The 15,507-nt window shown below is 34.1% G+C and overlaps 2 protein-coding genes and 1 pseudogene across 2 annotated transcripts; all 3 read right to left on the bottom strand.

Moving 5' to 3' along the window:
* LOC18597024 ((3S,6E)-nerolidol synthase 1) lies at window positions 1,167-4,094 on the bottom strand. Its single transcript, XM_018123520.1, has 7 exons — window positions 3,888-4,094; window positions 3,543-3,807; window positions 3,072-3,447; window positions 2,755-2,973; window positions 2,515-2,653; window positions 1,975-2,223; window positions 1,167-1,893 (listed from the first exon to the last, which is right to left on the bottom strand). The coding sequence occupies exons 1-7, from the start codon at window positions 4,086-4,088 to the stop codon at window positions 1,588-1,590; spliced, it is 1,755 nt and encodes a 584-aa protein (XP_017979009.1). The 5' UTR covers window positions 4,089-4,094; the 3' UTR covers window positions 1,167-1,587.
* LOC108662607 ((3S,6E)-nerolidol synthase 1-like) lies at window positions 6,054-8,760 on the bottom strand. Its single transcript, XM_018123518.1, has 7 exons — window positions 8,539-8,760; window positions 8,194-8,458; window positions 7,723-8,098; window positions 7,406-7,624; window positions 7,166-7,304; window positions 6,627-6,875; window positions 6,054-6,547 (listed from the first exon to the last, which is right to left on the bottom strand). The coding sequence occupies exons 1-7, from the start codon at window positions 8,737-8,739 to the stop codon at window positions 6,239-6,241; spliced, it is 1,758 nt and encodes a 585-aa protein (XP_017979007.1). The 5' UTR covers window positions 8,740-8,760; the 3' UTR covers window positions 6,054-6,238.
* Window positions 11,293-14,870, bottom strand: LOC18597025 (annotated as a pseudogene).

The following is a 15,507-nucleotide window of genomic DNA, read 5'->3' on the forward strand; positions in this document are numbered from 1 at the left end:
TTAAAAAAATAGTTAGATAAAAATAATAAATATAACATATTTATTCATGATATATATGCTACAAAAAAAATATTAAAAAGAAATTTCAAAGAAATAACAAAAGAGTTGTAGGACTATTAATAAACAAATATTGAAATTTAAGGGCATATCACATCTCATTATTGCATCGTTAAATGTCATGACATGTAGACATATTCTATATACGAGTATAAGCCCCGATGATAGGACTTTTTGAAAGAGCTTGCAAAGTCGAGTTTCTTCAAAAAATATTTTAGGTTAAATGATACCTTCGAGTTTCACCAGTGTGATGAGAAGGCTTGGAGAATGTAATTAATAAAAGACTTTTGCTCGTGTTAGGGACTACATTCACGAAAATATTGTTTTTACCTGCAAACGACTACCCCGATGATTGGATTTACTTGTTAAACTTGTAAAAGTGAGTTTCTCAAGTTTTTTCCCACGTGAGAGAGTACTCTCGTATCCCATCAATGTGATGGGCGGATTTGAGAAGTATCCTTAACAAAAAGTTTTTGTTTGACATCATCCAGATTTTATGTCATGCATTTTATAATTGTATCATGTGCACGTCATAATAGTAAGATCAAATAAAATGTTTTAGTTTGCTAATAAAATAAAGAATAAAATCAATAAATAAAAATTAAGAAAACATAAAAATAAAATCAATAATTTATACCATAATAGGATAACATATGATTAAAAGGTACCATTTATAGGATGACGTCATGGGGTGCTAATCTGTAATTGTACTCTCGAATCTTAATTTTGAAATATGTAGACCTAATTTTGTTCTTTAGACAAACTTAAAATCAATTAAGGACTTCGTTGAATAGAATAAATTTAGCAAGTAACCAATCGCACTTAGATAAAAAGAATTGGTGACAATTCCCTAAATTTTTCAAGTCTAGCAATCGGGTTTTCAGATCCGCATGTTACGACAAATACCATGTTAGCAAATAATACTAGAATAAAACTCTTAACAACGGATAAAAATCAGAGAAGAAGAAGGGAGAATTTTCTGGAAAGAAAATTTTTTATAACGGTAACAAGGCCTTTTATATGAAGGCTGTATTACAAAGATGAAAACGACATCGTAGCAAGCAACGACTTGCATAGAAAACGTAAAAGAAACAAACCAGCACAGCTGCCAGCATATCACAGATCCTTATGCTCAACAAACCAGTACTTTGGAGCTTTCACAAAGAACAAGGCAGAAGAAAATAAGAAAAAATAAACTCTGCTGAAATATAGAAAATAGAAAAAAAGGCTAGACAAACACGTGAGTAGCACGCCTCAGCTTAAAACTAAAACGATCACGTGACAAGCTCAAGCCTAGTCACTTTACCCAGTTTGAATACCCCTTCGCGCCATATCCTGCAAATCAGTCCTCCTGCTCAACACCTTCCACAAACAACGTTTACAACTTGAATTGGTAACATATAGCTAAACCTTTAAAAAGTTTTAGCTTTTTGGTAGTTACAGATAATTTTTGCATCAAATTTCCCAACTTGAAAGTAATCTTCATCCACACGAAATATTGGTATATGTATATGTGACATGATAGAGTTGTTAGGCAGAGGTGTTTTTCATGGGTACACTTTCATAGAGCAGGGACTTCATGTACTCCTCCAGGCTCGGAAGGCATTGGTTTTCATCGTAACTGTACATCAGAGGGACCATTCTCGCAATGTTTAGAGAAGCCCTGGCGAAAGGCAACGAAAATGGATTTTCAGAGAGGCATTCGTGGTTGAGGCGCTTCCAAGCGTTTGAAATCATATTGGTAACATGTTTCCGAGCACTTTCATACTCAACGCCTTGGTGCTCCTCCATGTAGCACTCAACATAGGATCCATCATTCCCATCCTGCTTCTCATCCTACAATAAAATGTAACATGTTTAGCAAACGAGAGTTAACGCTTTGATTAGTTGCATGTGGATTTCCAGTTGAGGTTCTACCTTGGCACTTCCCAAGTCATCCCAGAGTCGAAGGATTGTTGCAGTGGATGATATCATGCCAGGATTGTTGTCAATAAGTTCCACGTTTTTATTATTTAAGCCTTGGCCAAGGAGGAAGAAGCTGTGAACCAGGATTATATGTACTCCTGAGCTAGTGATGCCATTCTCCAAGTACTCCTTCGCCTTTGGCAACTTCCCCGACGCAAACCATCGTGCTTCGACCAAGAATGCTCTGCACAAAGTGGCCCACTGCAATACATATCCAACACCCACCACTTAATTATATGTCAAAAAGGTTTGAGAGAGAATTTTTCACCCAAAAAGATATGCATGCCATGGATATTATAAAAAATTCTTTTTAGGACAAACTTGTTACTTTTTCGAGTGACGAAATCATATTAAAACTTGATTATAATATTCAAAATATACTTTTCCGGTCAAGACAGCATTTTCTAATAGCCTTTTTTAGCATCATAAATAATAAATGAACATTCTTTTCCTTGGATTAACTTGCTTTAGAATTAATCAAACCCCACGTACCGCCTTCCTTAAGGAGTTGACAGGGTTCCACCCGTGCTTCTTGTACACCTTGTGGCTAATTTCATCAGTGATATCGTCGAGAGCTTTGAAGCAAATTTTCATGTAATCTGGCAGTCGATCAGTAGCAGCGTAATCCCATCTATATGCAAGTTAATTATGAAAAAATTTGTGAGTTTAATGCTACTAAAAAAGAAAAAAATTTGTATGTGCATGATAGTTATGGTAATTCTGATGCATTACCTATCGACAGCTTGCGTGAAGAGAGTGAGTTCATCGAGTGTCCCATAAATATCGAAAATATCATCGATGATGTATATTAAGGAAATGGGTTTTGTCAGATCAATCCGTTGCTCTGACAAGCTTGGATCAGTCAGGGAAGCCATGGACCAAATGTACCATTTCAGTGGTTGGTCTCTTGCAAGCTCCAACTCCTTAGTTAAACCTAGGCCCTTCCACCAACTAAACAATTCATCAATCATACAAGCAAATTAGAGATAGGGGATAAAAAAAGAGCAAGAAAGACTTTTGGTTTGTGTTGATTCTAATATAAATCTTACTTAGAAATGCGAACTACTTCTGTCTGATGTAAAGATTGGACTATATTGAAATCCATTTTAGCAAGTTCTTGGAGGACATTTATCCATTCGTTTGTGCCTTGGAAATTAGTTAGCAAGTTTCTGGCTGTGAATCTTGATAGGCTTTTATGATAAGGTTGGTCCAGCGTAGTTTTTATAACTCTACCAGAGAACTGGTCCAGTTCTCCACTTTGCCATGTTTTCAGGGCCTGGGAACTGAATTCTCTGGCTCCATCAAGAATATCTTCTCCCTCTACGGCTAGTTGTGAAGCTTCATACAGTTCCATCAATCCTTTGATGTCCCTACGTAGTTCATTTCTGAAGCTGCCCTCCTTGTCCTTGAACCTGTCAAACACTCCTGCTTCAAAACCATTTCCATTAGTTACTTAACAGAACAGAATACTCTCTTTAGCCTAAGTAAAACAGGCTCGGATTTGGTGCTTCTGCACACACCTGCTGGAACAAAGTAACCTTCTTGTCTGAGTAGTCGAAAGCGAAGGGCAACCTCATGAAGATCATAGTCATGAACGCCATTAGTGCAAGACAGCATGTACTGCTTTTGCAGAACTTCATCAATCTCATACTGAAAATGGTGGTCGATGCCTAGGCGCTGGATTGCATCAATCATGGCCAGACCTTGTGATGGATCTTCTCCCACTTCTTTGAATACACGCTTGAACGCCTCTAACTTGTTCGCGTGTTCAATGCGAAATTCATCCTGCAAGATTTGCAGAGTTGGCCAAAGCTTGTGAATGAAAAAGAAACACTAAAAGGGAAAGAACATAACGACAAACTCACGGTAATGGTGGGGTGTCCACTTCGATAATCAAAGTGTTCAAAGGGTGTAGAAACGATCCTGTGATCTCGAGCGACGGAACATCTAGGAATCATAGGCAACAAAGCAGGACCAACAAGGTTAGAATTGTGAAATAGTGTAGCTTTGTTACTAGCAATTGGACCATTGGGGGGGGAGAAAGAAACAATGGAAAACAACGCCATGGAGAGTATTTCTTGAATTGTTGATGCATGGTAGGAAAAGCAAAGGTGTCTATTTATTGGATTCCATGCTGGAATGCAACTACAAGTAACGTATTCCACTAGCCAACTTGATTTACAAGACTTGATATTTTTAAAACAATTACAGGACTTTTATCGAAATACAACGTATCAATTTACAGAGTTTTTTCTTCTTAGCACGTTTCTAATATTATCAGGTTGAAAAATGTATTGATTTGTACAACGTATCAATTTACAGAGTTCAAGTCTTCGATACAGTGAAACAAATTCATATATGTGGATGGAAAACGTTGTAGGAAAGAAGAAAAAGAAATATGGTTGTCCATGTAAAATTTTCGAGTATTGAATCCATCAACATCAAACTCCTATTTTCGATCCCAAACAGCAAATTAAGGAGGCGGTTTAGGGGAAGTGGAAGACATTTCCCGCAATTTAAATAACTGCAATGACTTTACAACATTTGGTTTGCAATAATAGGAGAAATGTCAATACAAAGAGAAAGTCATTATAATTAATTAAGGGAATGTCATTCCCTTAGCTCACAGAGGGAATGTTACTTTTCATCAACTGAGGGAAAGTTAATTTTTTTTCCCTTAAATTATCCATGACTTCTTCTTTCTTCTTTTTCTTCTACCTTTCTTTAAGTTGATGTTTGTGGGAAAAGATGGGTGCGAGGAGAAAGGTGAGAAACAAAAAAAAAAGAGAAAAAGAAGAAGAAGAACAAAAAAAAAAAAAGAAAAGGAAAGTGGAGCTCTTCTTTTGCTTTTACCTTTCTTTGAAAATTACACCAAGTTTCACTGGTTACAAAAGGAGGATGAACAGCCATGACTATGAATGGCTCATACAAAAACACTCCAATACTAATACTTAAGCCCACAGCACAAAAAGAAAAAAACAAGAGTAAATATTTATAAATTAATTAATTCTATGTTTCTAAATTAATTTTATTTGTTGAGTAAAATAAAAATGATTAAATGTTTATAATTTAATTAAATTAACTAATTAATTAATTAATTTATAAAATAATTTAAATTTACTAATTTAATTCTTTAAAACTGAACCAATTTATTTAAAATAAATATTTAGTAATTTTATATATTTTAATATTATTTTTATCATGCATTTATTTATTATTTTAAAGATTAAATTAAAAAGTTAAAAATTTATATTAAAAAGAATGTAAATTTATTCAATTTTAAATTTTTATATATAAAAATAATTNTAAATTAAAAAGTTAAAAATTTATATTAAAAAGAATGTAAATTTATTCAATTTTAAATTTTTATATATAATCATAATTTTATAAATTTATATTACATTCTCAGTAAAATACTTTCAAATCAAATATTATAATATAATTTTTTTAACAATTACATATTCTATAATCATCACTTTTTCATTTTATTAAACGTTACAAAATTAACTTTTCAACAATCACATTTTCATTAATCACAAATCCAATAACTATATTCTCAACAATTATATTCTTTACAAAGTACTATAGGTGTATGGCGCATATAACATCGTATGAGTTCAGGATATGTCTAGTCACAGACCGAGTTTGCTTGATGCTGTCTTCTTGACCTATCAAAAGAATCTCAAACCCACCACTCGTTTCCCACATGCCACAGAGAATTATTGAAGTGTGTTTCAATGTTTTGTTTTTAACTGATTGTCCTGCACCTGCCCTCGTCTAGTATGGAATAGTGAAGTGGCGGTTGAGAATCAAATCAGATGTGTCGATATCAAATACAACAAATGAAAGTTACCTGCTGCTGACAAGTTACAACCGTAGGTTTGAAGCAAGTGGAGATATTTAGAGTTTTAGACCTTCCCATATCGATCACATGGCAGAATTCGTAAAAGTCATTGATTGTTTACATTCACGATGCACATGACAAAAATTAAGAATATGTGTCCTAGCTTGATTGCTCCAACAACATTTATAATCTGATTTATATATGCGTTCCACAAACAATGTTTACAACTGGAATTGGTAACATAAAGCTAAACTTTAATAAAGTTTTACATTTTGGAAGTTACAAATAATTTTTGCATAAAATTTCTCAACTTGAAATTAATCTTCATCCACACAAAATATTGGTATATGTATATGTGACATGATAGAGTTGTTAGGCAGAAGTCGTGTTTTTCATGGGTACCCTTTCATAGAGCAGGGACTTCACGTACTCCTCCAGGCCCGGAAGGCATTGGTTTTCATCGTAACTGAACATCAGAGGGACCAGTCTCGCAATGTTTAGAGAAGCCCTGGCGAAAGGCAACGAAAATGGATTTCGAGAGAGGCATTCGTGGTTGAGGCGCTTCCAAGCGTTTGAAATCATATGGGTAACATGTTTCCGAGCACTTTCAACCTCAACGCCTTGGTGCTCCTTCATGTAGCACTCAACATAGGATCCATCGTTCCCATCCTGATTCTCATCCTACAATAAAATTTAACATGTTTAACAAACGAGAGTTGACACTTGATTAATGCATGTGGATTTCCAGTTGAGGTTCTACCTTGGCACTTCCCAAGTCATCCCAGAGTCGAAGGATTGTTGCAGTGGATGATATCATGCCAGGATTGTTGTCAATGAGTTCCACGTTTTTATTATTTAAGCCTTGGCCAAGGAGGAAGAAGCTGTGAACCAGGATTATATGTGCTCCTGAGCTATTGATGCCATTCTCCAAGTACTCCTTCGCCTTTGGCAACTTCCCTGAAGCAAACCATCGTGCTTCGACCAAGAATGCTCTACACAAAGTGACCCACTGCAATATATATCCACCACCCACCACTTAATTATAAGTCATAAAGGTTGAAAGAGAATTTTTCACTCAAAAAAATATGCATGCCATGGATATTATAAAAAATTCTTTTTAAGATAAACTTTTTACTTTTTCGATTGACGAAATCATATTAAAACTTGACTATAATATTTAAAATATACTTTTCTGGTCAAGATAGTCTTATCTTATGGCCCTTTTTAGCATCATAAATAAAGAAATAAACATTTTTTCCTTGGATTAACTGGCTTTAGAATTAATCAAACCCCACGTACTGCTTTTCTTAAGGAGTTGACAGGGTTCCACCCGTGCTTCTTGTACACTTTGTGGCTAATTTCATTAGTGATATCATCAAGAGCTTTGAAGCAAATTTTCATGTAATCTGGTAGTCGATCAGTAGCAGCGTAATCCCATCTATATTCAAGTTAATTATGAAAGAATTTGTGAGTTTAAAGCTACTAAAAAAGAAAAAAATTTCTATGTGCGTGATAGTTATGGTAATTCTGATGCATTACCTATCGACAGTTTGCGTGAAGAGAGTGAGTTCATCGAGTGTCCCATAAACATCGAAAATATCATCGATGATGTAGATTAAGGAAATTGGTTTTGTCAGATCAATCCGTTGCTCTGACAAGCTTGGATCAGTCAGGGAAACCATGGACAAAATGTACCATCTCAGTGGTTGGTCTCTTGCAAACTCCAACTGCTTAGCTAAACCCAGGCCCTTCCACCAACTAAACAATTCATCAATCACACAAGCAAATTAGAGATGGGGGATAAAAAAAGAGCAAGAAAGGCTTTTGGTTTGTGTTGATTCTAATATAAATCTTACTTGGAAATGCGAATGGCTTCTGTCTGATGTAAAGATTGGACTATATTGAAATCCATTTTAGCTAGTTCTTGGAGGACATTTATCCATCCATTTGTGCCTTGATAATTAGTTAGCAAGTTTCTGGCTGTGAATCTTGATAGGCGTTTATGATAAGGTTGGTCCAGCGTAGTTTTTATAACTCTACCAGAGAACTGGTCCAGTTCTCTACTTTGCCATGTTTTCAAGGCTTGGGAACTGAATTCTCTGGCTCCATCAAGAATATCTTCTCCCTCTACGGCTAGTTGTGAAGCTTCATACAGTTCCATCAATCCTTTGATGTCCCTGCGTAGTTCATTTCTGAAACCGCCTTCCCTGTCCTTGAACCTGTCAAACACTCCTGCTTCAAAACCATTTCAAGTAGTTACTTAATAGAACAGAATACTCTCTTTAGTCTAAGTAAAACAGGTTCGGACTTGTCACTTCTGCACACACCTGCTGGGACAAAGTAACCTTCTTGTCTAAGTAGTCGAAAGCGAAGGGCAACCTCTTGAAGATCGTAGTCATGAACACCATTAGTGCAAGACAGCATGTACTGCTTTTGCAGAACTTCATCAATCTCATACTGAAAATGGTGGTCGATGCCTAGGCGGTGGATCGCATCAATCATGGCCAAAGCTTGTAATGGATCTTCTCCCACTTCTCTGAATACACGCTTGAACGCCTCCAACTTGTTCGCGTGTTCAATGCGAAATTCATCCTGCAAGATTTACAGAGTTGGCTAAAGCTTGCGAATGAAAAAGAAACAGTACAAGGGAAAGATCATAACGACAAACTCACGGTAATGGTGGGGTGTCCACTTCGCTGACCAAAGTGTTCAAGGGGTGTAGAAACAATTCTGTGATCTCTAGCGATGGAACATCTAGGAATCATAGGCAATGAAGCAGGACCAACAAGGTTAAAATTGTGCAATAATGAAGCTTTGTTACTAGCAATTGGAGCAATGGGGGATGAGAAAGAAACATTGGAAAACAACGCCATGGAGAGTATTTCTTGAATTGTTGATGCATGGTAGGAAAAGCAAAGGTGTCTATTTATAGGATTCCATGCTGGAATGCAACTACTAGCAATGTATCCACTAACCAACGTGATAATCAAGACTTAAAATTCTTAAAACTATTGTAGAACTTTTGTTTATCATTTCACAATTTTTTTTTTCTTGATACGTTTTTAATAATGCCAAGTTGAAAAAGGTATTGTTTTGTATTATACCATGACAAAATCAGGAGCGGAATTAGAACATTTTTAAAAAGGCCAAAAGAAAAATACTTAACAGATAAATAGAAACTTTATATATCATTCAATTTTCACACATAATATATGTATATTCACTTATACAAGGTAAAAAAATAAATACTACTCCATAAACTCTTATATAATTATATTATTTGGAAGAAAAATAAATTACTAATTAAATGTCTAAATTAATAAATTTGTAAATGACATATTCTGTTAAGAGTAAAAAAAATTAATATAAATAATTATATTCAAAATGAAGGATCAAAATACCATCCTCGATTGCAGTGGACAAAACTAAAACATGGACCCTTACTGAGTCATCGTGACACAACCCAGTCAATTGTAAAACAGAATGAATTTAGTCAGCCCATCTATCTAATCAAATCTTATCTTTCAAAACAAAAATCTAATTACTCTAAAATGTAATCCTCAAATAAGATAAGATGAACACAGGCGCAAAAGAGGAAGGTTAATTGACATTGAGTACCACCCACGTCTGTTCTTGTACTATAAAAAAGAAAGGGAAAGAAAAGGCCGGTATCGGGAAATGTCGTTGAAAAGAAGAAAACAATTAAGTCTGCAAACCCATGGCTGCAAAAACTGAGTACACTACGCCTATATAATTGAAGCAAATTATTTTGTATGGGAGACTATCTAAGGTTGATATAGTTTTGCTTTAGAGACTGAGATTTTTACGGGGAGAGAGAGAGAGAGAGAGAGAGAAAGGAGACGAAGCTTAAGTTGTTGAGACTCGACCACTCATGTCATCAGATATCTAACGTAAGGTTTGTTATGTTAATCTGCAATGTCACAACCACGTGGTCGTACAGTTGCTCTCTTTGGTTTCCATTTTTCTTTGCGGTGAGATTAGAGATGATACGCGGGTGGCTCTGGGCGGTTTGAATCTGGATTATTTCCAGTTTTTGACGGTCAACGAGTTTCAATTATTTCTTGTTTTTATCATTTTGACTTTACATGTGATTCCAAACTTGAATTAGAGTGAAAGTATACAATTCAGATATTACGATTTTGAATTGAATTGAATTGAAATTTCTTATGGTACAAGCAAAGGCGAACCCCTTTGCATGTCGAGACTAAAATCATCCTAACGTGAAGCAATTAGCTTATTCAAACAAGTAAAAAGAAAGAGACTACGCATCATCTGAGAATTAGACTTCTAACATTAGTAATAATCTATATTAACTGATATCCCATCTTACATCATATATAAATATGATTATTAAGACTTTATAACAGTCAAAGTCAATCACTACAAACAACTTAAGTTTGAATTTTTTAGAGTTACGTGGTTTAGGCTTGAAAGGTTGTTGGTTTGAATTTTTTAATGTCACATGATTTATGTTTGACAAGTTATTGGGTCAATACTTGGATTTGGGTCATTATAAATGACATCAGAGCTTACGTTAGCACAATATGAACCTTCACATTGCACTGGTAAAATCTTATATTTGAATCATTACAAATAATAGCAAAATATACGTCAGTTCGATGTGGGCTTTCATTGAGTTAAATAGGTTTAGGTTTAAGTTTAACCTTATCGTGTTTAAATGTGTATAAGTGACACGTTTAATATTAATGATGAATTTTATTAATGTGATAATGAATTTTATATATGTTATTTATGTTAAATTTTATTATATTTGATGTTATCATTATTTTGTTATAATTATTTTTATAATTATTAATTTTAAATTTAAATAATAAAATTATATTTAATTATAAATATTTTAATTTAATCATATTAAACGTGTTAATCGTATTAGAAAAAAATTATTTAATCGTCTAATCGTATTTATTAATCGTGTCATGTCATAAAAAATCCTAACACGTTTAATAAACGTGTTAATCGTGTCATATTATACGATTATTAAACATATTCATATACGTGTTTCATATATTGATACGAATAATTATGTGTGTCATGTTTGAATTTAATCTTATCGTGTTTCGTGTCTTAATCATGTTAACATGATTAAGATACAAAAACAAAAATTGTCAAATTTAACTTTCATATTAAAATAATGAGATTTTGATATTGTGAAATGAGGTTTGATTATAATTGTGATGTAATATGTGATGACCTTGATGAGGATATAAAGAATTTAAATAAGTGGGATTGTGATATTCCATCGCACATCATATAAATAGGCACTAAAATATATAGTCTTTGAATAAAAATATTCTATTTAGCTACTCCATCTCAGGTCATATGTTTAATCTTATACTATTAATAAAAAATTTTGTGTCGACTTTCCGATTGGGCAGCTTGTCTCTTCATAAATATCCTAAATAGGAAAGCTTTCGAGCAGCATTGACTTGAACATGCTCTTCCAGGGCTGGAAGGTTTTGGTGTTCATCATAATTGTACATCAGAGGAGCCATCCGTGCTCCATTGAGGCAAACCTTAGTGAAACAGGGTGAAAATGGATTTGGGGGGCAACTTTCTTGGTTCAGACGCTTCCATGCGTCTAAAATAATTTGCATAACATGTTCTCTTGCACCTTGGACTGAAATTCCTAGGTGTTCTTTTATGTATAAATTGACATAGGATCCATCTCGGCCTTCTTGATTCTCATCCTGCAATTAATATCCGTGATCAACGTGCATGTCTGCCTTATTATGCCCTGCATTCTTATTGATTTTGGGATCAGGAACAATCAAATATAAATCACAAGCACGAACCTTAGATTACCTTGGCACTTCCCAAGTCATCCCACTGACATACAATGTTTGCAGCAGAGGATATAATGCCTGGAATTTTAGCCAAAAGATCACCCTCTCTCTTGGTTATACCTTGATCCACGAGAAAGAACGCATGGGCCAGCGCCACGTGCGCCCCTGTCGTCACAATCGCATTCTCCAGGTATTCTTCCGCCTTAGGTAAATGCCCGGTGGCTAACCATTTTGCTTCTAGAAGAAACGCATTGCAAAATCTTGCCCACTGTTGACAATCGACATGTTTCAGTATTTTTAGGTTGGTGAATAAGAATTATTTAATTTTATGGTAAAATATGAACACACTGCTTTCTGAGGGGAGTCAGTAAGGTGCCGTCCATGTTTTTGATAAACCTTGTAACTGATTTCATTAGTAACATCGTAAAGAGCTTTGAAGCATATATGTCTTCATGTAATCTGCTACCTGCTTTGTTGCAGCCAAGCCCATTGTCGCAACGTGCAAGTCCGAAAATCTGACCGCTAGACGTGGGTGAAAATAAAATATTTTAGAGTCGTCATCAATCTTTTTATTTAAATGTGATTGATCACCTATTAACTCGATTCAAATCGACAAAGTCTTAAATTAATTTTAGGTCTGTCGACAGAACGAGAATTGGTCTACACTTTTTAGATATAGGTTCGGGAGTGCGGTTACTCACGGAGAAGGGTTAGCACCTCCATGACGCTCGTTCCTCGAACGGTATCATTTAATTTATCCTATTGTAGCCTATCTTGACTCTATTCCTATGTTTCCTTAATCTTTCTTATTAATTAATTCTTTATTATGTTATTTGATTGAATCTTTTATTTGGTTTCACGGTGCACATGATGTAATTGTAAAATGATGTTATGATTTATTCAATTTTAAATGATGGGATCGATAATCTTTTATTGGAAAATCATTTGAAGATTATCCCAACGCTTTGGTGAAGTCTTTAAGTTTTCCTTACCTAGGAATATCTTACGAAGAACTCGTCTCTGCAAGCTTTTCGAAAAAATCCCATCATTAAAATTTTCACCCCATTAATAAGATAAATGTGACATGCTATGACAGGATAAAAATGATAATATCTACATGAACGCGTTTATTAATTTAGTTAGTTCGTTATTCATGCGATAACATATTTAATAATTTAAAATAATTTATTACCTTATTCATATATTTATTATTATTTATTATTATGTATATATTTTTTAAAATGATAATTTGAGTTAATGGGTATTATAGTATAGAATTCGGATTCATTCTGACGCTTCGGTGAGAATCCGTCTCGAACTTTAATAAATTTATTTTTTAATATATATTATTTTTTAACAACAATTATTTGAGTTAATAGTTATTGGAGTATAAAATTCAAATTTATCCCGACACTTCGGTACAAATTCATCTCGAACTCCACGTCTAAGAAATTTACTCCAAAGAGACAACTCTTTACCTTTTTTAAGTGAAAGTCTATCATTGAGTTACTCAAAATAATCATTTTATTTTTATAATTTTTATATTTGTATCAAGTTTTTTATATATATATATTATATTTACAAGTATCTAAATATATTTATAATATAAATATTTCTTATCTAAATATATTTATAATATAAATATTTCTTTCTTTTTTTTATCTTATTATTCTCATTCACTTATTATTGTTATTATTATTTTTTTAATTATTTATTTATTATTTTATAAATACATTTATAATCTTGTAAAACTATTTTGAATGCTAATAGTAACATGCAAGCCCAAACAACAAAAGATGTAAACTTACCCAAAATTTTAAGCCCAATAAAACCCAAATGAACTCAAGCCCACAAGTTTTTCTTCTCTTCTTTTTCCTTTCTTATTTCTTGGCCGGCTTTGCTTAACTCTTTCTTCCCTTTCTTTTTTTCTTCTCTTTCTCTTTCTCTCCTTTCTTTCTCTCGTTCTTTTTCTCTTTCTTTTCTTCTCCTTCCTCGCTGGTCTCCCTTCTCTTTTTTTTTTTCTTCTTTCTTTCCTTCTCCTTCTTGTTCCTAGCGCTGCCTCTCTCACTCCGGCGTCTTTCTCCTCTCTCTTTCCTCTCCCTTCCTTCTTCTTTTTTTTTCTTCCTTCGCAGGCCTCTCACGGCCGGCCAGATCTCACTCAACCAGATCTGGCCAAGCGGATCTCTCTCTCTTGCTTCCTGCCTTAGATCGACAAATCTAGACCCCCAAACTCTGCCTTTTTTTTTTTACTTTTTTGCTCTCTTTTTTTTTTGTGTTGTGGTTTTTTTTCTGTATTGATTTTTGTTTTTGATTGTGGCTAGGATAGAACGGTTGCTAGAAAAAGTTAGGGATTTTTTTTTATTTGTAGGATGCTATTGTTTGAAAAAGATGAGATTTTTTTTTTGAAACGTTTTCTCTCTGTTTTTTTTTTAATCTCCGTTTCTTCCAAAAATCCCCTTCAGCCTTAAATTTTTCAGGGTTCTTATAGAACCTAGTTGTCCAAACCTTTTGACAATCATGATCTTGGCAGCACTAATTTCGACTGCCAGAAGAGCATTGAATGCTCTGTATTTTGTTGACAATGGAGGCTAAGCGTGCTTTCAACTTTTTTCTTTTAATTTTGATTTTTGATTTTTTAAATTTTTATTTATTATTATTATTATTATTATTATTTTATTAAAAAGGGGTGTCTACACCCATCTGCAAAGATTGATTCCCATCAGCATTGGAAAATCTGGAAATCAAAGATACATTGACGGTATCATCGATGCATATGTTTTACCTGTTGACAGCTTCTGTGAACAAAGTTAGTTCATCAAGCTTCCCATGGACATCATAAATGTCATCAATGATGTAGATATATAAGAGAAAGAGGTTTTGTGAGCTCAACCCTTTGTTCTAACAAGCTTGGATTTGTGAGGGTAGTCATCGGCCACATGTACCACTTGATTGGTTGGTCTCTGGCAACATTTAACTCCTTAGCCAAACCGAGGTCTTTCCACTGTAGACACCTCTAAAATAAAAAATAATAATAAAATATAAAATATAAAATAAAATAATTAAAAAATTAAAAAAAAAAAAGAATAGAGGAATGGCTGGGCGTATGCCCAGCCATCCCTTCCCCAACCACCATGAGTAATGGGGCTCTGGCCACCAACTCTTTGGTGCCAAAACCCCATTACCGGATTGTCCAAATTTTTGGACAACCCCATTTTTAAAGGAAGAAAAACTTCAAAGAAGAAAAACACATTGATCTCTTGCAAAAAAATCCATCCACCAAAAAAACTGAAACACTCAAACAAAAAAAAACACAACGATTAACCCAAAAAAAAGCCACAATCAAACACAAAAAAAAACAAGAGCAAAAAGAAAAAAAAGAAAGAAGAGGGAGAGAGAAGAGGAGAAGAGTGCGACGTCAGCAGGGAGAAAGGAGAGAAAGAGAAGAAGAAAGAAAGAAAGGAGAAGCCAGCGGGGGAAAGAAATGAGAAGAAAGAAAAAAAAAAGAAGAAAGAGAAAAGAAAAAGAAAGAGAGAAGAAAGGGGGAGCGGCTAGGAGAGAAAGAAAGAAAGAAAGTGAAAGAAAGAGAGAAAGAAAAAGAAAAAAAAAAGAAAAAAAAAGGGAGAAAGGTTCAAACGGCATTGTGCTTTCTTTTTAAGGAAGAGAGATTTTTTTTTTTTTGGCTTTCAATAGCTCAATTAATTGAAAAGCTTGGTGGGCTGTACACAAATTGTTTGGATCATTGTTAGAATATAAATCAGGTAAAAATCTAATCTTTTTTTTTTATGAATGCATTATGAATTATGTTACTTGGGTTTG

This window comes from Theobroma cacao, chromosome 6 (assembly GCF_000208745.1).
Source record: "Theobroma cacao cultivar B97-61/B2 chromosome 6, Criollo_cocoa_genome_V2, whole genome shotgun sequence".
NCBI lineage: Eukaryota > Viridiplantae > Streptophyta > Magnoliopsida > Malvales > Malvaceae > Theobroma > Theobroma cacao.

Coding starts and splice junctions, on each gene's coding strand:
- LOC108662607 (XM_018123518.1), bottom strand. CDS start 8,739: ATGGCGTTGTTTTCCAATGTTTCTTTCTCATCCCCCATTGCTCCAATT. Junction 7,625..7,722: donor GAAGCCATTCGCATTTCCAA/GTAAGATTTATA, acceptor TGAATTGTTTAG/TTGGTGGAAGGGCCTGGGTT. Junction 6,876..7,165: donor TCAACTCCTTAAGAAAAGCA/GTACGTGGGGTT, acceptor TATATATTGCAG/TGGGTCACTTTGTGTAGAGC.
- LOC18597024 (XM_018123520.1), bottom strand. CDS start 4,088: ATGGCGTTGTTTTCCATTGTTTCTTTCTCCCCCCCCAATGGTCCAATT. Junction 3,808..3,887: donor GTGGACACCCCACCATTACC/GTGAGTTTGTCG, acceptor CAAATCTTGCAG/GATGAATTTCGCATTGAACA. Junction 2,974..3,071: donor GAAGTAGTTCGCATTTCTAA/GTAAGATTTATA, acceptor TGAATTGTTTAG/TTGGTGGAAGGGCCTAGGTT.